The 23,590-nt window shown below is 38.6% G+C and overlaps 1 protein-coding gene across 1 annotated transcript; it reads left to right on the forward strand.

Moving 5' to 3' along the window:
• The first annotated feature begins 617 nt into the window (after positions 1-617).
• MED6 (mediator complex subunit 6) lies at positions 618-23,138 on the forward strand. The gene is made up of 8 exons (XM_047079421.1): positions 618-712; positions 5,665-5,824; positions 7,079-7,170; positions 8,428-8,510; positions 8,867-8,975; positions 11,111-11,226; positions 22,116-22,143; positions 22,728-23,138. The coding sequence occupies exons 1-8, from the start codon at positions 691-693 to the stop codon at positions 22,856-22,858; spliced, it is 741 nt and encodes a 246-aa protein (XP_046935377.1). The 5' UTR covers positions 618-690; the 3' UTR covers positions 22,859-23,138.
• Positions 23,139-23,590: the final 452 nt, after the last annotated feature.

Raw genomic sequence — 23,590 nt, forward strand, 5'->3', positions numbered from 1 at the left:
TAATATCTCACTCCAGAAACATTTCCAGTCTTGTGAAATTTTTGTCTGAGGCACCTAAGAATTTATTTAATGGGTTTAGACTTTTAATGAGGTTAGTCACTTAAAAGTTAATGAGTCTCAAATTGTTTCCACTTAGTTCTGTAGCATCCCACACTTGCAGGATTAAAAACAACGGCGTACTCGCTCCTAAATCTAACAGCCCCTGGACACACCCCAGGGACCTTTTAAAATTGAAGATGCACCACCCCCCCAACCTCTGGGTCAGAATTTTTTTTTTTTTTTTTTTAACGATCACAAAAGATCAAGGTCCAGTTTTCGAATCTCTCAGTGGTTGGCGAGAGGCAGGACTCGGCTCAGTCTCATTTTCCTCAAAGCCTCCCCACTTTTTTCCGTCTGTAGTGCTTTCTCCCCGCCTTTTCTGCTCCTTCTCGCCCCGCCCCGCTCCACTTCCCGGCCCCGCCCCTCACCTCTTTCCCCCTCCTTCACCTGCCAGCCCGGCTCCTCCCCTCTCTTCCCCAGCCCCGCCCCCTCCTCCCTGCCCCTCCCCTCCCCAGGCCGCTCTCCAGGCCGCGCAGTCTCCGCCTGGCGTTCCTCGCAGTCCCTGCAGTCAGCCTCGCGCCGCTTCCGTCGTGGGAGCTGTTACGTTTCTACTGCACGCCGGAAAGAGAACCCGCGAGCGCTTTTGCGATTATGGCGGCCGTGGATATCCGAGGTAACCGGCGCTGTTACCCTTTGTTTCCTGATTGGCTGGGAGCTGGTTTGGGGGTTTGTAGCTCGCGAGGGCAAGGTTCAGGTTCGTTTGTGGTAACTCCCAAGGCTCTGATCTGGCGAAATTCGTTCTCCCCAGCTTCTCAGCGGTCTCTTAGAAGCTTCAAAACGAAGGGGTTGGAAGCTCTGGGCTTTGCCCTCAGACCTGCAGTGTTGTTGCAGACACGCTCTCCAACAAGACTGGGGCTGTTTTGTCCAGGTGAAGGGGTGGCCTTTGGGCCGAGAGGTGGGATGACGTGAGTTGGTTCATCTCTTGGGACTGGGCGTGGGAGCTGCCTTATTCCTGACACTGCGCCCCACGCGTCCCCGGGCATGAATCCCGAAGATTTTCTTTTTGAGTCTCTAATACCTGCCGTAGAACACACCACAATTACTGACTGCAAGGATCGGTCCTTTTTCACAACTGAACTGTAAAGGTGCTCAGGTATTTGTTGAATCAGTGAATATATACAGGGAGGCAACATCCCTTAATTGCTTTTTGATCTCCGTATAAATTAGGCTATACATTCTCCCCAGCACACGTACACACATCTTTTTCATTGAATTTGTAAAAAAGAAAGAAAGAAAGAAAGAAAGAAAGAAAGAAAGAAAGAAAGAAAGAAAAAAGAAAAAGAAGCCTAGGAATTGTGCTCTGGAATTTCAAAGAGTGAAAATGTAGCTTGAAGCGTGAGAATTAAGTTCCAAACAGACCAGCTTCCCCCTTGGGAGGAGGTATCATGGAAGTTACTCTTCATGAGAACGAGAAAAATTTGAGAGTGAGAGAGTGTCCGTGAATATCTTTATTTTTTACTGTTGTGGTGGTGGTTCCCACAAAACTTCTTACACCTGTAAGAAACTCTCAATCTATATTTACTTCCGTTTGAAACTTTGTGTACTTTTCCTTTAAGGAAGTGGATTTTTGCACCTAGATGCAAGCCCTCTTACCCCTAGCCAATTAAAGAAAACGGGCTTTCCATAAAAGATGTCTAACTGTAGGGGCGCCTGGGTGGCTCAGTCGGTTAAGCATCTGACTTGGGCTCAGGTCATGATCTCACGGTCCGTGAGTTCGAGCCCCGCGTCAGGCTCTGTGCTGACAGCTCAGAGCCTGGAGCCTATTTCCGATTCTGTGTCTCCCTCTCTCTCTTAACCTCCCCTGTTCATGCTCTGTCTCTCTCTGTCTCAAAAATAAATAAACGTTAAAAAAAAAAGAATAAAAAAAAGAGGTCTAACTGTAATATGTTCCTAATCGTTTTCACCTAGGGTTATTTTTGTTTGCATATACCTGATTTTTAAAGGGAAGTGTTTTGAGATTCCTTTTTCTATGTTAACCAAATGGGGGTCTAGCACACTTAATAGAAATGTATTCTCATTTATAGTTACTCAGAATGTCCAGTGATCTTCAGCATTTCTGTACCGTGTTTTTACGGTTTGTTTTTTTTTTTTTTTCATTGTGAGAGTTTCAAGGGCCTAATTTTATCACTTGCTAATAGAGAGCTGTAGTTAGGCTATGTCAACATGTTCTCTTGCTGTTGAATAAAAAAGAGAAACATTTAGTCCCTCAGTGTTTTCAAATACTTACCTTTCACAATGTTTTACTTTTACTTAGATTTGTTAAGGTCATTACAAAGGCTTTAAGGTGGGAGAATGTCTGGTGTGTTAGAGGAACAGTAAGGTCAGTATGCCTGAAGCAGAGAGAGAGGAGGTGAGAAGGAGATGAGGTCAGAAGGTAATTGGTGGCTTGATCATATAGGTAGGGATCGTAGGCCGTAGTCAAGTCTTTGGCTTTTCCAGTGAGTAAAACAGACCGCCACTGGGGGGTTTTCACCAAAGGGGATGATAATAATCTGACTTTCTTTTTTTAAAGGATCACTTTGACTGTTGAGAACAGTGTAGAAAGGTCAGGGTGGAATTAGGAAGACCAGTTGGGAATTCATTCCTGTAATACAAGGAAATGTCGAGGTAGCTGGGACTAGGGTGGTAACAGTGGAGGTGGTAGGAAGTGGTTGGAGTTTGTTTGACTTAGTAGTGTATTCTCTTCATGGCGGTGTGATCACAGGTAGTCCTCAAGTGGGACAGGTAATATTTTCTCAGCCACATATCACCCTCTTAATCTCAGTTAACCATTTTGTAAGTGAACGTTCTTGGATTCTGGAGTGTATGTGAACCTGTGATGAGTAGAGTCACTTGTCCTTGGCCCTCAATCATAAATTAATTAACATTTGCTGACTATTTTAAATCTGGCCCTATGCAAGTTCTTGATGAGCAAGACATGGCCTCAGTCATCTAAAAAGTCAAATATAATGGGAACGTGTTTGTATTTCTGGGTTATGAGTATTAATAAAAGTGTAAAAATTTCTGTGAGAACATAGAGAAAGAAGCCATTATTTTTGTCTTGCGAAGTAGACAAAGGCTTTGGAGAGATACTGACATTTGAAATGAGTTCAACCTAGCGTGACTGTTTAAATGATATACTAACCTCACACCTTTTTGAAAATAAAAGGAGTCTCTGTTTTTCAAAAAGGCATAAACTGGGGGGAGGGGAGGAAAGGTACAAACTAGACCAGCCTTGATTAAGCCAGAGATAAATTTGCTCATGATAATTTTAAAATAAATTGTTGGTACTGCCACCAACATCACCCTAATTAACATTTATTGGGTTATTACAATGTGCTAAGCATTTTATGTACACAATCTAGCATATGGATAGTATGTAGTATCTATATAGTACCAACCTCTTTGAGTTCTGTGTGGTAAAGTGGTTAAAATAGTGCCCGGCACAAAGTCAGTGTTCAGAAGCGGTAACCAATATTCTCTGCATTTGTATTGGTCTCCTAAGCCATAGTTGCCTGGTTTTTAGCTTTGATTAGTTTACCAAATGAGGAAAATATGACATAGGACTGCTGATCAGGATACATCTTAGTGAAGAAAATTATAGGGAAAATATACTGAACAGTCACTTGGAGCAGATGGCATTTATGATTCCTTCTGAATTCTGATTCCTTATTTAAACTTAATATATCCAAGCCAAATTCATTATCATTGTTTTCCTAAATGAGTATTGGTTCCTAAGTTCTCTGACTTTATAATTGATGATTCAGGAAATTGTCTGTTTTCTCCCCTAAGAATGTCTATTTGTCCTTATTTTCCCATGCATCGCCATTGCCTTTCACCAGTCTTCATTATCTCATGCCCATATTTATTGACTCTCCATAATCGTTGATAGGTAGAATCTCTAATTACACATTTGTTTCTGCAAATTACTCTTCTACCTATGCTGAAATGATCTGTAATAATTTAACAGTTTATTGTCAGCAACCTATTATGACATCATACAGACATAGTTCCATTATGTGAGAAACGTATAATTGTCCATCTACAAATGCTTTTGTTAATAATCATTCCTAAAGAAATAAGAAAGAAATGTGTAATAAAGTTGCTTTAAAGAAAACTACTTTAATAACTGGATTGTAGTGTTTAAAGCTGAGAATAATGATTATCCTTAGTTGCTTTTCATTAAAAAAATCTTTTGCTGAAAAAGTTATTTCCTGGCCTGATATTTGGTTATGGCATGATGTAGTTATGATGAACCATCTTAATGGTCAGTACTGATTATTTGGTCATTGATGTACTTCATCTGTTTGCTTTTTCCTTGGTTTTGCAACACACACAGCACATTTTACCTTTATGTAATTACTTTTTCTCATTTTACTCATTTCCTTCAGAACCGCTTATTGCCTTGGATTAGGTCTTTTTTTTTTCAGAGGTGCCAGAAGCAATTACTGTTTAGAGAGGTTGAAGTTTTCAGTTCTTCCTTTTTTTAACCAGTATAAATAGGCATTTTGATGTTCAGACTTACTCTTAATGGGATTTAGTATGATCAATGATATGGAACATTATTGCAATCAATAGCCAATAAAAGCTCAGTAGTTAAAGCTATCTAGTTCTGTTTACCATGTCTTGTTTTTCTTTTTGCATTTTGAAAAATTAAAGAGTTAATTCTATTCCAAAATATGAAATTGTATGTAATTAAGGGCATTCTACTTCTCATTAGCTTCATAACTTTTACATTCATTATCTCCTCTGTAATAATAGCTTCCTAACTTATTTCTCTGTCCCTAATTGGTGAGATCTCAAACTGGTGGCTGTGGGTGTGTTTTCTTTGGGATGCATGTTGTCTGACAATTTTTGAACAAAACTCAGGATTTCCAATTTTTTGAGACTTTTCTACATTTTATATCCTATCATTTCACATAATCAAATTATTCTCTAACCACTTACCTCTATATTGGTCTATCTTTGTATGTGCATTCTCTCTGCTTGAAATTACTTTGCCCCCCCCCCGCCCGCCTTTTTTTGTCCTAGATGAACCTCTGTTTATTCTTTTTTTTTTTTAATTTTTTTTTTAACGTTTATTTATTTTTGAGACAGAGAGAGACAGAGCATGAATGGGGGAGGGGCAGAGAGAGAGGGAGACACAGAATCGGAAGCAGGCTCCAGGCTCTGAGCCATCAGCCCAGAGCCCGACGCAGGGCTCGAACTCACAGACCGCGAGACCGTGACCTCAGCCGAAGTCGGACGCCCATCCGACTGAGCCAGCCAGGCGCCCCTGTTTATTCTTTAACATGTAGTGCTAAAACCCACCTCCTCCTCACCCAGTGAAAAATCATTACTGTTCCCTCAGACAAAGTATTCTCCCTCCACCGTGCTCTGATAACACATTTATTCATATCTTTATTTTAGCGCTTATCATGTCACCTTGTTATTGCTTTCTTGCACACTTAACCTCTTCTGTGAAAGTGTATAGGTTAGGATCCTTGTCATCTTTATATTCATAATGCTTCCTGCATTAGATGCATAATAAATGTTGGATTGGCTTTTTTACTTTTTTCTCATCCTTTATCATTTTGTTTCCTATAGATAATCTGCTGGGAATCTCTTGGGTTGACAGTTCCTGGATCCCCATTTTGAACAGTGGAAGTGTCCTGGATTACTTTTCAGAAAGAAGTAATCCTTTCTACGACAGGACATGTAATAATGAAGTGGTCAAAATGCAGAGGCTTACATTAGAACACTTAAAGTAAGTTACTGTAAGAAGATAGCATTGTTGCCAGTTAGAGATTTTGAAATGAATGGTTCTTTCAAGCTATGGATAGTGAGTACAGAGTAGAAGTTTGGGAAGAACTGGAGTTTTGTTTGGGTTTGTACAAATTTGACATGCAAAAGAATCATCAGTAATGACTTGTAACCTAGGAAGTCTTTTCTGTATAATTTCATATATTACTGTCTAGTAAAATACAGCTATTAGGTTTAGATGCAGATCTAATTAGTGATTTTAGCAATGCAACTGTTATCCTCAACCAGGTGACCATACTTACTGTCTCTCTTTTTTTTTTTAATGTATATTTTTGAAAGAGAGAGAGACAAAGGGAGGGGCAGAGCGAGAGAGGGAGATACAATCTAAAGCAGACTCCAAGCCCTGAGCTGTCAGCACAGAGCCCGACGCAGGGCTCGAGCCCATGAACCGCGAAATCATGACCTGAGCTGAAGTCGGACGCTTAACCGACTAAGCCACCCAGGGGCCCCTTACCGTCTCTTTTACATCGAATGTAATGTCTTAAACTATAGTCCGGTTTATAGTAGATTTTTCTTTGTATGACAAATAAAATAAAATGACAATTGCAAAGTATTTCTTCAGAGTTAGGATGCTAATAAATAATTAAGAATTATTACAAAAGTTTCTGAAACAGCTGTGTATATAGTTTTTATCATTAAACATCGGAGAGGGTTCATGAAATTAAATTTCTGTGGTATTTTAAATGACTTTTGTTATGAGGCAAATATTTACAACTATTAGAAGAACTTGTTGCTTTTAAGCAATCTGGCAGGTTAAATGTGTTGGAAGGATAAGGTTTTTGATGTTTTCTAGTTGAGTAGAATATAGAGTTGAAATATATAGTCAAGACATGTATAGTCTTCATGTACTATATATTTTTAGATTTTAAATATATTTATCTCAGGAAGCATCACGCTATTTTAGTTGCAGTTTTTTGAAATGTACACTCTTCAGTGTACTTTTATGACTGAATATGCTCAGATTTAAGTTTATTATGAATTTTTATAGAGAAACTTTGTTGTTTAAAAATCAAATCTTTATATCCCACCTATCTGGGAAAATAGCCAGTTTTATTGGACAGCCAGTTTTTAATATCAAACATAGGCAGTTTTAATCCAATTTATAATGTTGCTGTATTTTTATATAATAATCTGAACGTTCTACACAGTTGTTTGTTGGGCATTCATAGATCTCTGGGTGTCTGTGTTCTGTTTTCAGTCAAATGGTTGGAGTGGAATACATCCTTCTACACGCTCAAGAGCCCATTCTTTTTATCATTCGGAAGCAACAGCGGCAGTCCCCTACCCAAGGTAAAAATGTGTAGACTTCAGGCATAATTTTCTTCTTAAAATGCCATGGCTTACTTAACTTTTTGAGCCACATGTTCTTATCTTTTTGGATTGGGGTCTGTTTGGGGGATCCCCAAGACCATTTGCATGTTCAGTGCCTTGCTAAGAGGAGTCAGCAGACTCAGCATCTAGGTATGTTAGTTATAATCAAGATTTGTTATGGCAATGCAGTAAGGATCCACAGACAGATGAATAAGGGAAAAAGCCATATCAAGTGGGATCTGTGGGAATCCACGTGTAAGCTTCCGTTGCTTTCCCTCCTGCGAGGGGCCTCACCAAGTGCATCCTCCCTCCAGCAGCCCCCACGCACATGTGTAATATGTCTGCTCAGGGAAGGCCTTTTGATACTCAATTTCTTTTGAAGGCTAATCATGTGGACATCCTCTGCCTGCCAAAATTCCAGCTTCTCAGAAGGAAATGAGGTTTCCATTGTAACCATGTTGTTACAGACAAATTGTCTAGGCATTGTAGTATAGCAGGCATAAATTTACCACTTAGGAAATATTTCAAAAGCCAAGTTCCACTAGTCATATGCTTGGATATCAGGAGTCTTCTAGCGTGCCCAAGGACAACTCTGTAAGCACTAACAAAGCAACTTGCTATGTTGCAGCCACCTCTTCTGTGAGTATAGTTGTTGGGAACCTCTGGTGCCCTAAGTAATTTCTCATCTCAGTCCACTGAGTCTAATTCTGTTACAGATTCATAGAGGATCAACTGAAAATCCTCGTTGACCTATTCAACCAAAATTCTTACCTGGCTTCTATTACTAAACATAAACTTGCTCTAGAAATCATACTGAAGGGTGTAGAATTCAGATTTGACTTTGAATCAAAGAGCTAGTCACCTATTCCAGGCATGACCAGCTATATCTCCTCATTAGATAACCTTTTCCAGAGGCACGTTCAAGTTTGAGAAGCACTGCTCTAGTTTGCAAACCTTTTCTGTTACGGTCCAGAGAGTAAATATTTTAGGCTTTGAGGGCCTCGTGGAGTCTGTAACAGCTACTCAACCAGTGTCAGAGCAGCCTTAGATAATATAAATGAATGAGTATGGCTGTTTTCCAATATAAATTTATTTACAAAAATGGGAATTGCCAAACCATGCCTTAAGCTTTAATACGGAAAAATAGCAAATTTTAGTTGTTCTTTTTATGAAAACTTATTTAGCAGTTTGTATGCATAGCTGTATTCATGAATGTTTTTATTTTCACTGCTTTAGTTATCCCACTGGCTGATTACTATATCATTGCTGGAGTGATCTATCAGGCACCAGACTTGGGGTCAGTTATAAACTCTAGGGTGGTAAGTATCTTCACATTCTTGAAACACTAAACAAAACTTTTAATCAAGCTATATTTAATCAAAACTTTTAATCAATCAACTTTTAATCAAGTATCCAGGAATCCAACAGAAGCTTCTCCTTCTCTTTCTCGTGTAGGTTGGTATGAAGGGTTGACTATCAGAATATCTTGAACATTGGTTACTATGGGCCAAGTCCGTGTTAAAAGTATACGTCACAGCCCAGCTCTATAGTGATTCAGGTTCTGGAAAAACCCCAGAAAATTACTATCTTTGCATATGTAATATTTTGTGGGTGTTTACTTTGGAGATTTTAGTTGATCTAATGAGAAATTCAGAATTTGTTTTCTTTTTACAAGCTCACTGCAGTGCATGGCATTCAGTCAGCTTTTGATGAAGCTATGTCCTACTGTCGATATCATCCTTCCAAAGGTTATTGGTGGCACTTCAAAGATCATGAAGAACAAGGTGGGTAGAATACCTGGACCTCCTAAGAACTCTTTTTGGTGTTTTGAGAATGAAGCTGTTTTCTTTAGGAAAATGGCTATTGATTTCTAGGTGTGTTTTACATAGGAAGACTTCATAGGATGATGGCATTGTCGTAGCTATGATTCCTGTAACTGGATGTGGTAATAATAGCTTTCCCATAGGAACAGATGTAAATTTTAATCTGTAGGTAACTGGTAATCTTTTATAAATTGATTCAAGGTTTTAAAATATTTGGAACATATAGAGGATAATCAGTGTTTGGAATGAATCATGATGATGTATCCTGCTTACCTAACTGTTGAGTCATCTTGAAATCTGGAACCTAAATATCCCCAGTCTTCAAAGTAGGGGAGATGCTTTTATAGCCCTATTTCCAGATGGCCAGTCTGTTTAATGATCTTTGCATGTTACTACCTACCCAGGTCCCCTAGTTTCCATAGCTGCTAATCTGCTACTTGTTCTGCACCGTATTTTACAATAAAAGTACTCCTGGAAATGTGTCTATGACAATATACCTATACTCGAAATTTCCTTCTCTGAGAAATAGCAACTCAAAATAAGTTATTGAGGGAAAAGTAGCTTTTAAATAGAATTCAGCCTTTAAATGGAGCAAATGGTCTTTCAGATACAGTTGTATTTATTCTTTTTTTTTTTTCAATATATGAAATTTATTGTCAAATTGGTTTCCATCAGTTGTATTTATTCTTAATAGTAGGTGCAGGTGGCAACATTTGACATAGGAAAGTTTCTCCCCAGAGCTATTTGCCCCTGTTATAATGGAATGTTTGCAATAAAACTTATCTGGAACTCTTCATTGAGAGACAGTGCCTCAGTACACTTAACCTTCTGAGGAAGTTCCACACACGTTTGATTTCAGAAATTCTCTTGCAGGTTCTTTTCTTTCTTTCTTCATGATCTGCTGTCGTTTGGTTTGTCCTGTCCCCTGCCCTTCCCAGTGAATTACAGTCTTTATAATTGAGTATGGTAACTTGAGTTTGTGAATGTTGCATTTCCATTTGTAGCTATTAGGTATAGTGGGAAGACCATTTTAATATACTTAAAATGTACACAAGATAATTTCAAATTAATACTCTGGATTGTGATTTAGGTAATTATGGAAAACTTTAGCCTTAAAATTCTCTTTCTTTTTTTAACGTTAATTTTGAGAGAGAGAAACAGAGTGTAAGCAGGGTAGGGACAGACAGAGGGAGACACAGAATCCAAAGCAGGCTCCAGGCTCTGAGCTGTCAGCACAGAGCCCGACGTGGGGCTTGAACTCACGAACTGTGAGATCATGACCTGAGCCAAAGTCAGACACTTAACCGACTGAGCCACCCAGGCGCCCCAGCCTTAAAATTCTTAATATCTATGTATGCTTACATACCAAAACTGGAGTATCTTTATTTTTTTTTTAATTTTTTTTTAATGTTTTTATTTATTTTTGAGACAGAGAGAGACAGAGCATGAACGGGGGAGAGAGAGAACGGGGGTCAGAGAGAGGGAGACACAGAAGTGGAAACAGGCTCCAGGCTCTGAGCTGTCAGCACAGAGCCCGACGCGGGGCTCGAACTCACGGACCGCGAGATCATGACCTGAGCCGAAGTCGGCTGCTTAACCGACAGAGCCACCCAGGCGTGAAGTATCTTTAAAAGAATCAGCTTTTCATTTTTTTATTTTTATTTTTTTTAAGATTTTTTTGAAGTTTGTTTAATTATTTTGAGAGAGAGAGCAGGGGAGGGGCAGAGAGAGAAGGAGAGAGAGAATCCCAAGCAGGCTCTGTGCTCTTAGCACAGAGCCCAACGTGGGGCTCGAATTCACAAACCATGATATCACGACCTGAGCCGAAAATGAGTCAGATGCTTAACCCACTGACCCACCTAGGTGCCAGAGGAGTCAGCATTTTAAATGTTAAAATGTTAACTTCATTTAAGAGGGAGAGTTAGAACACTTGTTTGTATATGTTGTGTTTAATTTATTTGGGGGGATGGTCTTTGGAATAGCAGTCATTAAAAATAATGATAATTTGAGTATATTCATGGTGGACAAAGGTATGTAAAATATAAGACACCAAACTAATTAGGCAGTGTTTTGATTTGGATTTCATATTTTAATAGATAAAGTCAAACCTAAAGCCAAAAGGAAAGAGGAACCAAGCTCTATTTTTCAGAGACAACGTGTGGATGCTTTGCTCCTGGACCTTAGGCAGAAATTTCCACCCAAATTTGTGCAGGTAATGAGAATGCATGTGGTTAATGTTGATTTGACACTTTTTCCTGGAATATTTATTTTTAATCGAGAACTGTTTCAGATGTGACCTAAAAAGACTGACTTTCCTCATTAATTAAAAAATGGTCTCTTGGCGAAAAATCGTATCTGAATCAAAGGAAAGGTTTTCAAAGACTAAATGGAAGAAGTAGGTAAAGGGATTGTAATTAACACTGTTCTGTGCCTTTAAGTTTATTTTCTCTTTGAATCCTCACAAACTAAGGACTGCGTATGCACAATGTTCTCGTTCAAAGGTTGCTGAAAGTGTCATAGATGGTAACTAAACTAGAATCTGAAACATGTTGTTTTTACTCTGTCTGCTGCCTTTCAGCCTGATGTGGTAGCTATCTAAGTCCTTAAATGATAGATTAGTTAAAACTTTTGTAATAAAAAGAACATTTGAGGTAGAGTGTTTGGCATAATAAATGGAGGAAGCAGGAGTAGTAATAGAGTTACATCATAATGGTGATTTAGTTATGTGAATTCCATTGTTATTTTGGGTGGTTTTGACATCAATAGCAAAGTGAGCTTTTGAAGTGAGGTAGGTATGTGAACATGTTATTCTCCTGGTTAGTCTTAGTTCATACAGGTGTTTACCAGGGCTGTGTGTACACAAGGTTGGGGGACTAAGATTTTCAGGTGCATTTTAGATTAAATGAGATTTTTCACACTTTGAGATAACTTTAAAACAGTCCTCCTGTTTCCCTTTCTCTGACCCTCCTTGTGTGAGAGGAGTGCACTGTTGGAATGGTAATGTGATGAAGGGAGCAGAAGACAGAGTGGAAAGCAGCGCAGGAAATCTTGTGAATTGTATTTGGAGATAAATTGTGTCTTTCGAATAAATAAACAAATGTAGTGTCTGTAGGACTCTGAGTACCCATGACAGTGTAGATGAGGTGTCGTTGACCATTTATTCAGTGAGTACATAGTATTTATGAGGGAGGCTGGGTGGGGGAAGAACACCTAGACATGCACAGAACAGCAGCCGTTAGGCACATGTGACTACCAAGCATGTGAAACATGGATCGTCTAAGGTGCGCTGTGATGGAAGTGTAAAATACATACTGGGCTCAAAGACTTAGGGAGAAAAAGTAAAATATCTTAATAATTTTAAAATATTGATTATATGTTGAAAAAATGCTATTTTAGATATATTTGGTTAAAAAATAAAATTTATCGGTTTCTGTTTGAAAATGTAACTACCAACTTACATTTGTGGTTCACATATTTCTTTTGGATAATGCTGATTTAGAAAATGGGGATAGAACACACAAAACCAGAAACATGAAAGAGTATTAATGGACACATTAATGGCTATATTAATTCATGGACAGATTTCTCAGAAACCAGAAATCCTTAGTTAGTTCTTCTTTTTCCAGTTCCTTGAGCTGTAAACTTAAGATTGCTTATTTGAGAGCTTTCTTTCCTTTTTTTAAAAATTTTAAAATCTTTAAAATTTTTCTTTAAAAAAATTTTTTTAAGTTTATTTTTATTTTGAGACAGTGTGTGCAAGAGCTGGGGAGCAAGAGGGGCAGAGAGAGAGAGGGAGAGAGAATCCCAAGCAGCCTCTGTGTTATCGGCACAGAGCCCAATGTGGGGCTTGAACTTGTGAACCGTGAGATTGTGACCTGAGCCGAAATCAAGAGTCAGTCAGATGCTTAACCGACTGAGCCACCCAGGCGCCCCTCTTCTTTTTAATGTAGGCATTTATTACTATAAATGTTACTGTTAGTACTGCTTTTGCTGCATCCCATAAGTTTTGGTATGTTGTGTTTTCATTTTTATTTCTTTCCAGATTTGAATTCCTTTTTGATTTCTTCTGTGACGCCTAAGTTGTTCAGGAGCATGTTGTTTAATTTTCACATACAAGTTAGCAAATGCAAAGAAATTGAAAAGGAAAATGAAACTAAGAGTTGTTTTGAAAAGACAAAACTGACAGACTTTTAACTAGAGTAATAAGAGGAGACTCAAAATTAGAAATGAAAGAGGAGAGGGGCGCCTGGGTAGCTCAGTCGGTTAAGTGTCCGACTTCGACTCAGGTCATGATCTCACAGCTCGTGAGTTCAAGCCCCGCGTCGGGCTCTGTGCTGACAGCTCGGAGCCTGGAGCCTGTTTCAGATTCTGTGTCTCCCTCTCTCTGACCCTCCCCCGTTCATGCTCTGTCTCTCTCTGTCTCAAAAATAAATAAACATTAAAAAAAAAAAAAAGAAATGAAAGAGGAGATAGAAACAAAAGGATCGTAAGAGACTGTATAAACAATTACATGCCAACAAATTGGAAAACCTAAAAAAAAAAAAAAAAAGAAAAGAAAAAATTGGAAAACCTGTAAGAAATTCCTAGAAACGTACAACCTCCCAAGACTAAGTCATGAAGAAACATAAAATCTCAACAAACCAAAAGTAAGGAGATTATAAATTAGTTCTCACAAACCTTTCCACAAAGAAAAGCCTGGGACCAGATGACTTCACTGGTGAATTCTAGCAAACATTTAAAGGCAGTTAATACCAGTCCTCAGACTCTTTCAAAACTTGCAAGAGGAAGGGAACATTTTCAAATTCATTTTATGAGGACAGCATTAATCTGATACCAAAGGCAGACAAAGACACTACAAGAAAAGAAAACTACAGTTCAATATCCATGATGAACACAGATGCAAAAATCCTCATTGAAATACTAGCAAACTGAATTTAACAGCACCTTAAGAGAATCCTACACCATGATCAAGTGGGATTTATTATCCCTGAGATGTAAGGATGGTTCAACATACTGAAATGAATCTTGTGATATACTGCATTATCAGAACAAAGGTTAAAAATCATGTGATCATCTCAACAGATGCAGAAAAGGCATGTGATAAAATTCAGCACCCTTTTATGATAAAAAAAAAATTCAAGAAAATGGATATAAAAGGAATGTACCTCAACGTAATAAAGGCCATATGTGATAAACCCACAGCCCACATACTCAATGGTGAAAAAGTTTTTCCTTTAAGATCAGAAACAAGACAAGGATACCCACTCTCCACAGTACTGGAAGTTCTAGCCAGGGAAATTAAGCAAGAAAAAGAAATAAAAGGCATTCAAGTAGGAAAAGAAGTAAAATTGTCTTTATGCATGGTCCCTGACAGACCTTATATATAACAATTCTAAAGATTCCCTTAAAAAGCGGTTAGAACTAATCAACGAATTCAGTGAAGTTGCAAGATGCAAAATGAACACTCGGTTGAATTTCTGTACACTAACAACAAACTATCTGAGGAGGATTAAGAAAACAATCCCATTTATAATAACATTAAAAAATACATGGTAATAAACTTTTTGTTTTCAGTTTTATTGAGATGTAACTAGTGTTTACCATTGTGTAAGTTTAAGGTATACAGTGTGTTGATTTGGTACACTTCTGTATTGCAAAGTGACTTACCATAACATTAGCTAACACTTCCATCATGTCACATAACTACCTTTTCTTTTTTTGTGGTGACATCATTCAGGATTCACTCTTACCAACTTTTAAATGTATAATACAGTATTAACTATAACCACCATGCTGTACATCGGATCCCTAGAACTTAAGTTATCAGTGGAGATTTGTACTCATTGACCAACATACTCCTCTTCTCCTGCCAACCCTCTCTCAAGCCACTGATAGCCATCCTTTACTCTGTATGAATTTGACCTTTTTATTTTTTTTATTTATTAAAAAAATTTTTTTTAATCTTTATTTTTGAGAGAGAGAGAGAGAGAGAGTGCAAGTGGGGGAGAAACAGAGAGATGGGGAGACAGTATCTGAAGCAGGCTTCAGGCTCTGAGCCGTCAGCACAGAGCCCAATGCGGGGCTCAAATTCATGAACTGGGAGTTCATGGCCTGAGCTAAAGTCAGATGCTTAACCAACTGAGCCACCCAGGCACCCCTGAATTTGGCCTTTTTAGATTTCATTTATATGTGAAAGTATTTCACATTCTTTTTCTGGTTTATTTCCCTTAGCATAATGCCTTCAAGGTTCATCTTTTTTTTCTGCAAATGGCAGCATTTCCTGCTTTCTGGTGGCTGGAAAAGACTCAATTTCATACCACATTTTCTTTATTCATCTTTTGATTATAGGTTGTTTCTATATCTTGGCTATTGTGAGTAATGCTGCAGTGAACATGGGAATGCAGATGTCTCTTCAGTATCCTGTTTTCATTTTCTTTGGATATATCCTCCTAAGTGGGCTTGCTGGATCATTTGGTATTTCTATTTTTAATTTTTTAAGGGACCCTCTGTACTGTTTTCCTTCCATACTGCTTGTACCAGTTTACATTCCTGCCAACAGGGTACAAGTGTTCCCTCTTCTCCACATCTTCACCAGCACTTGTAATCTGTTGTCTTTTTGATGATAGTCATTCTAATAGGTGTAAAGGGATATCTCATTGTGGTTTTGATTTGTATTTCTCTGATGATTAGAATGTTGAGTACCTTTTAATGTACTTGTTAGCCAGTTGTATGGCTTCTTTGGAAAAATATTTATTCAGTTCCTCTGCCCATTTTTTAATTGGGTGGTTTGGTGTTTTTGTTTCGTTGCTTTGCTTTTGAGTTGTATGAGTTCTTCATATATTTTGGATCATAACCCCTTACCAGATATGTGATTTGCAAATATTTTCTCTGTTTCTGTAGGTTGCCTTTTCATTTTGTCGATGGTTTCCTTTGCTGTGCAGCTTTTTCATTTGATGGAGTCCCACTTGTTTATTTTTGCTTTTGATGTGTTTGCTTTTGGTGTCAAAACCAAAAAGTTATCTCCAAGACAGATGTCATGGAGCTTATGGCCTATGTTTTCTTCTAGATATTTATGGTTTCAGGTCTCATGATTTCAGTCCATTTTGAGCTAATCTTTATGTATGGTATAAGACAGTGGTCTACTTTTGGGGTACCTGGGTGGCTCAGTCGGTTAAGCTTCTGACTTCGGCTCAGGTCATGATCTCGTGGTCCGTGAGTTTGAGCCCCGCATCAGGCTCTGTGCTGACAGCTCAGAGCCTGGAGCCTGTTTAAGATTCTGTGTCTCCCTCTCTCTCTGACCCTCCCCCGTTCATGCTCTGTCTCTCTCTGTCTCAAAAATAAATAAACGTTAAAAAAAATTTACAAAAAAGATAGTGGTCTACTTTTATTCTTTTGCATGTGACTGTCCAGTTTTCCTAACACTGTTTATTGAAGAGACTGTCCTTTCCCCATTGTGTATTCCTGGTCATTTGTTGTTAATTAATTGACCATATATTTGTGGGTTTATCTCTGGACTCTCTGTTATGTTCCATTGATGTATGTGTCTTTTTATGCCAATATCACACTGCTTTGATTAACCACAGCTTTGTAGCATAGTTTGAGCTGGAAGCATTCCCATGTTTATCGCAGCATTGTGCACAGTTGCCAAGGTAGGGAAATAACCCACATGGCCAACAACAGATAAATGGATAAAGAAACTGTGGTATATACGTATAGCGGAATATTATTCAGCCTTTAAAAAGAAGGAAATTGTACCATTTGCATTGTCATGGGTGGACCTGTTAGACACTATGCTAAGTAAAATAAATCAGTTGCAGAAGGATGAGTACTATATGATTCCCTTATATGAGGTGTCTAAAGTAGTCAAACTTACACATGCAGAAAATGTGGTTGCCATAGGACAGAGGAAGGGGGGAAATAGGGAGTTGTTAAATGAATATAAAGTTACGGTTATACAAGATGAATAAGTTCTGGAGATCTGCTGTACCACATAGTGCCTATAGGTAACCATATGGTGTTGCACACTTAAAAACTTGGTAAGAAGGTAGATGTCTTGTCGAGTGTTCTTAGCACACGAATAAAACCCAAAAACAAAGAAATATAAGGAATCTTTTGGGAAGTGATGGATGTGTTTACCTTGATTGTGGTGGTGGTATCCCAGGTGTATATGTATGTCCAAACTCATCAAATTGTACACATTAAATATTACCCTATGTGATTGTGGTGGGGAAGAGTAATGGAATACAAGACGTAAAAGATGGTTAGCGTTAGATTGAGGATTTTGTATGCTGGACAAAGGAATTTATGGTTCATTTTATAGTCCAGTATTTATTTGCTATTTTAAACATTAAGTTATTTGAATTATTTGAACTGTCATCACTACAAACCAAAGCAGTGTCAATTTTTATATATTCTTTTTAAAATAATGCTCTCTTGAAGTTTAGACATATCTTTTTTCCTTTTAATGTTTGTTTATTTTTGAGAGAGAGACAGAGCACGAGCAGGGGAGGGGCAGAGAGAGAGGGAGACACAGAATCTGAAGCAGGCTCCAGGCTCTGAGCTGTCAGCACACAGCCCGACATGGGGCTCAAACCCCTGAACCGTGAGATCATGACCTAAGCTGAAGTCGGATGCTCAATCGGCTGAGCCACCCAGGTGCCCTGAGAAATATCTTTTTTTAAAAAAAAAGATTTAAAAAAGTATTTATGTATTTATTTTGAGAAAGAGACTGCATGAGCAGGGGAGAGGCAGAGAGAGAGGGAGAGAGAGAATCACAAGTAGGCTCCATGCTCAGCCCAGAGCCCCACCTGGGACTTGATCCCATGACCATGAGATCATGACAAGAGTCAGGTGCTTAACCAACTGAGCCACCCAGGTGCCCTAGAAATATTTTGTACCTCATCTTCTAGATGCTTACCACTGACTAGCTGAGAACTATGAATGGTGGCAGTCGGGACCCATTAAATGTTACAAAACAAGTTGCAAGGAAGTAATGCAGTATAGTTTTATGAAGGTGACCATTAACAATGTAGAGGGTGCTTAGGAAAAGGTGATGTTTGGAATCAGAGAAGTTAGGTTGTGGAGAGCTTGAACTAATTCTGTGGCTGTAGAGAGAAGATAGATTCAAGAGATATTTGAATTTAGGATTGCCCAAATTTGGTGGTTGGATTTGGAGAGGTTGGCATTAAGGATAATTCTGAGGCTTCAGGCTTAGATTTAGACTTGGTTTTGATTGTTAATCAAAATTCAGAATATAGGAGGGGCGCCTGGGTGGCTCAGTCGGTTAAGCGTCCGACTTCAGCCAGGTCACGATCTCGCGGTCCGGGAGTTCGAGCCCCGCGTCAGGCTCTGGGCTGATGGCTCAGAGCCTGGAGCCTGTTTCAGATTCTGTGTCTCCCTCTCTCTCTGACCCTCCCCCGTTCATGCTCTGTCTCTCTCTGTCTCAAAAATAAATAAACGTTAAAAAAAAAAAAAATTTAAAAAAAAAAAAAATTCAGAATGTAGGAAAAGAAACAGATTTGTGGTTTAAATATTAGGGGTTTAAATTTTAGTTGTTAAGCATTCTATTTTCATTGACCAACCACCAGAATATTCAGTAGCTTACTGCTGTGTTTGGGTTCTGAGGTATTCCAGCTGAATGACCTCTTTTTTTTTTTTTTTTTTTTTTTCTTTCTAGCTGGGTGTCCTGTTAAGTCCCATGTGCTGTCCTATCCTGATGAGCTAGGCTGGACAATGCAGAAAACTCAAAGACTTTTGAATCTTAAAACAAACAAACAAAAAAAACCTTTGCTTTATAGAAAGTTATAGAAATTTAAAATAATATATAAAAGTAAAGAGAATAATTACAAACAAAATCCCTATGTACCCGTTATCTGGCTTTAACAGTTATCAAACATAGCGAGGCTTGTTTTATGTCTTCTTTCTCTATTTCCTCCCAATTATTTTGAAGCAGGTTGTAGACTTCATATCATTTCAGTGAGTTTTTTACATTTTTCTTTTAAAGGTTTAGCTACGGTCATACTTCAGTTGTCATTTTCTAGAACCCCACCTTTCCTGGGGCGTGTGGGTGGTTTAGTCGGTTAAGTGTCCGACTTTGGCTCAGGTCATGTTCTTGTGGTTCATGAGTTCGAGCCCTACATTGGGTTCTGTGCTGACAGCTCAGAACCTGGAGCCTGGTTCAGATTCTGTGTCTCCCTTTCTCTCTGCTCCTCTCCCATTTGCACGCTCTCTCTCTCTCTCTCTCTCTCTCTCTCTCAAAAATAAATATTAAAAAAAATTTTTTAGAACCCCACCTTTCATTTAACCATCCAAGGGCCAAAGCCAACTCCCAAAGAGAGAGTATGTCCAACTCTTTGTAACAGAACTAGGAGAAAGATGGCTTTTTCTAGAATTGTTCCTCCCTTTGCTCCTTCTACCCAAAACATTTCTCCTTACATCGAGAGAAGAAAATAGATACTTGGTTTACTTGAAATTTCCTACGAGCTCCCTATTTACCCATTGTGTCTCCCAGAACTATTTGTAGTTCAGAACTTACTCCTACTTATCCATTATTTGACAGTTGAGCTGCTGGGTTGCCCCTATGAAAGTGCTCAGGAGAATATTAGAAAAGTCCTGCCTACTTTGCTGGAACTCCTTTTTCCATATTTTAATTTGTGTTACTACTGAGAGTTACACTGATACTGTTGTGATAGGAGTTCAGGGCCTTTTATGATGAATGTCTTTTCAATGCTGTTTTCAGAAGATGCTAGAACACCATAGTATATTACTTCAACTAGATTTATCACAAGGTTACTTGATCAGATTTTGTCAGAAAGGTGCCCCCATTCTATTTTCCTATCTGAAACCACATCCTACTAGTTTGTTTGACAGTATTCACTAGAAAAGCTGAGAGAGAGTGCATTGGATGTTATTTCAGTGTCCAGATCTAGTCCAGTGTCCAGTATAGTTCAAATGGTTCAATGCTAGGAGTATAAGAAAACCCCTCTCAATTTCTCATTTCCTCAATGTTGTGCCATATATTTCCTCTCTTGTTTTAAAGTAAGAAAAACTATTTGTTCCCTCAGATTACTTTAGACATGTTTAACTCCTAATGTGTTCATAAGATATGCGATAATGTGGGTGTGTTGAGGGTTCCCATAACACCCTCATGTTTGGAGATTTGCTTGAAGGACTCATAAGATTTATTACAGTGACATAGTAAGGATATACAGCCAGATGAAAAAGACAAGTAGCGTCTGGAGGAGCCCATGTGCAGGCTTCCTTATATCCTCTCCTTCTCATTAGGAGTTACACAAAATGTGTTCTTTCAACAATGAAAATGAGGCAACGTGTGTGGTATTTCTACCCAAAGAGGTCCATTAGAGACTTGGTTCCAGTGTTTTTTGGGTGGGGTGGGGGTGGGGGATCATCCTATAGGTGCTCTCTAGCTCATACCAAAATTCACATGCCTGGAAGAAAAGCAAATGTTCAGCATGAACAACATTGTACAGTCTAGGCACAATGAGCCACCACTATCAGAATGGTGAGAACTTTCCAAAATTCAAATTCCTAGTCATCAACAAAGGCCACCCTTGCCTTTCAAACATAGAAGCCTCAAGCCTTCTATGTTAATCTTTTCTGCACAATGGATAATAGTATGGAGCTCCGTTTTGGTCTTATTAAGTGTAATGTTCCCAGAACTTGCAGTTGGGATGGGCTAGTAGGCAGTTGGCAGCATGAATCTGGAACATATGATATCAGGAAATTTGGTCATCTTTAGTCCTAGGAATAGATAAGAAAGCTTAGGGAGGGCATAGAAATTCAGAAAATGCCTGGAGACGTTAACTTTAAAAACGAAGAGAACATTTTCTTTGGAGATGACAGAGAAGTCTGTAGAGCAACGTGTGTGTATAGGTAAGGGTATAAGTTTGAAGGTAGTTAGATGGGAGGGAACTTGGGTTGTTGACATCTGTTTTTTAAAACGTAGACTACAGGGGCACCTGGGTGGCTTAGTCGGTTAAGTGTCCGACTTCGGCTCAAGTCATGATCTTGCAGTCCGTGAATTTGAGCCCCATGTCGGGCTCTGTGCTGACAGCTCAGAGCCTGGAGCCTGTTTCAGATTCTGTGTCTCCCTCTTTTTCTCTCCTCCCCCGCTCATGCTCTGTCTCTCTCTTCTCAAAAATAAATAAACGTTAAAAAAAAGATTAAAAACATAGACTACAGAGCCATTGGCTTCAGGTGAAGGGTAGGTTGTGAGCCTTGAGGAGGAAGGAGGAGAAAAGTTTTAAAGCATTTAACTTGGGAAATAGGAAAAGGGAGACGACAGCATAATCAGATAAAAGAACTGCTGTGCACAATGGAGGATCTCACTTTGTTCCTGACTCATGATGCCCCATCCTTTCTTTCCTATAGTTTGGTTTTTAATAGTACTCTAATCAGAAGCCTTTACGTTCATAGGAAAATACCTTTTTCCTCTTTGCTTCCTGTACCTGCCAACTTTAAAAGTTGGAGGGTTGATCCATATTTCATTTGCTTTCTTTGAGCTCATATCCCCTAAACAAATAAGCCTCTGGAGTCTTAAAAGTCTCCATTATTCTCTCCCATTGGATTCTACTTAGCTACTTTTTTTCTTAATTTTTTTTTAAAGTTTATTTACTTATTTTTGAGAGGGAGAGAGGAAATCCCAGGCAGGCTTCGCACTGTCGGCATGGAGCCCAATGTGAGGCTTGAACTCATGAACTGTGAGATCATGACCTGGGCCAAAACCAGGCGTCAGACGCTTAACTGACTGAGCCACCCAGAGGCCTCTCTACTTAGCTACTTTTTGAAAGCATTATAGCCTGGGTACAGAGGTAGAGGGCTTTATAGATAACTGTTCAAGGGAAACTTATTTATGTTTGACTCTTTTGTTCTAGTTCTGTCTTTTCTGGAACATGAGAATAAGTAGGAAGTGATAAATTTACTTTTTATGGTACATGAATAGTAGTTTGTCTTTATGGAGTCAATTTTAATATAATTTGAATGAAGGTATAATTTTAATAAAAATTATGACGTCAAGAAGAAGAAAATTTTGCTAACCTGCCCTGTTTTCTCCCCTCCCCCCCCCCCCTTTTTAAATTATAGCAAAAGTCTGGAGAAAAGCCTGTCCCAGGTATGTTTCTGATGTTCTTATTAAACTTGAAATAAAACTCAGTTAACAACTATAGTATGTAAGATGAGCTGTGGTCCTTTTGTCCTTCTAGACTCTCTCATGGTAATTCATTACTTCTAATTTTTGAGATCTGCTGAATTGCCAAAAGATGGTGATTTGTGGTAGTCATATTAGTATTTGAAAGATTAATTGGAGTGGAAAGAGTAAGTATTGAGGATGTGTGGAGAAGATGAGGTGATTTGAAGTTGTTTTTAGTTCATATCTCAGTGTGAAAAAAAGCTGTTCTGTTTCATCATTGAAAACAGATATTGAACTATGTGTTCAGCCTGGGATAGACTATATATCTTGTTTATGCATAATGTCCTGTGTTTTTGTCTACTATCACAGATTTGCTTGGGTTATCAGGTTTTTAGGTTTGTAAATGGGTTCTACGTCTGCCTGATGAAACTGCTAAATTTAGCATTTGAGATAAGCAGCAGTTCTAACTGAACTTGAGCCTGAACCATTCACATGACCTTTGTCTAAATTGATCTCATCCCTCCACCTTCCTCTCCCTCCAAAAAATGTCTGCTTTTGATGTCTAGTGGATCAGACAAAGAAAGAGGCAGAACCTATACCAGAAACTGTAAAATCTGAGGAAAAGGAGACCACGAAGAACGTCCAACAGATAGTGAGCACTAAAGGCCCCCCGGAAAAACGAATGAGGCTTCAGTGAGTACTGGTCAGAGAGAAGCTTGCAAGACTCCTCTTGTCCATTATTGATACCTCATTACCGTGACAGGCTCTTGAACTTTAAAATTCTTTGTCACGACCCTTCCATTTGTACAGAATGTGCTTGTTCTTTAAGAAGGATGTAAGGATCCTCATGCTTTTGATAAATATTTTTTATGTATCTTTTGTAACCTTTCCCCTACTAGACTTGAGCAGCTTCCTTACTCAAATGTATACTGCTATATATACATCTGAAAACAAAATAAAAGTATTTGTATAAATCACTTTATCATGACTTTTTTCCCTTATTTCTCTCGCTGAAATATTTCCACATGCACTTTGTAAACACGAAGGATTAATGTGAAAGGAGTAACTAAGCTTATTTTCTTATATTAGTTGTGCATTTCTCAGTATTAAAACAATAAGTTGCAATTTGAAAGATAAAGAAAAGGTAAAAACCTCCCCCTATAAATACGATAACAGTGAAGTTTCTTTGTGCATGGTTATTTTCATTTTTTATTTTTTCTGTAATTTATTCATTTTTTTATAATTTACATCCAAGTTAGCACATGGTGCAACAATGATTTCAGTAGTAGATTCCTTAAGCCCCTTACCCATTTAGCCCATCCCCCCCACAACCCCTTCAACAGCCCTCTGTTTGTTCTCTGTATTTGAGAGTCTCCCTGTTATTGTATTATTTTTGCTTCCCTTCCCTCAGGTTCATCTGTTTTGTATC

Source organism: Lynx rufus, unplaced genomic scaffold (genome assembly GCF_022079265.1).
Source record: "Lynx rufus isolate CCGP_SWC_20201006 ecotype Redwood Valley unplaced genomic scaffold, mLynRuf1.p SCAF_17, whole genome shotgun sequence".
Taxonomy (NCBI): Eukaryota; Metazoa; Chordata; class Mammalia; order Carnivora; family Felidae; genus Lynx; species Lynx rufus.

Bases quoted from the DNA above. Each gene is read 5' to 3' on its own strand.
- MED6 (XM_047079421.1), top strand. From the start codon at position 691: ATGGCGGCCGTGGATATCCGAG. The intron at 8,511-8,866 runs GTAAGTATCTTC...TCTTTTTACAAG, and splicing joins CAGTTATAAACTCTAGGGTG to CTCACTGCAGTGCATGGCAT. The intron at 8,976-11,110 runs GTGGGTAGAATA...ATATTTTAATAG, and splicing joins CAAAGATCATGAAGAACAAG to ATAAAGTCAAACCTAAAGCC.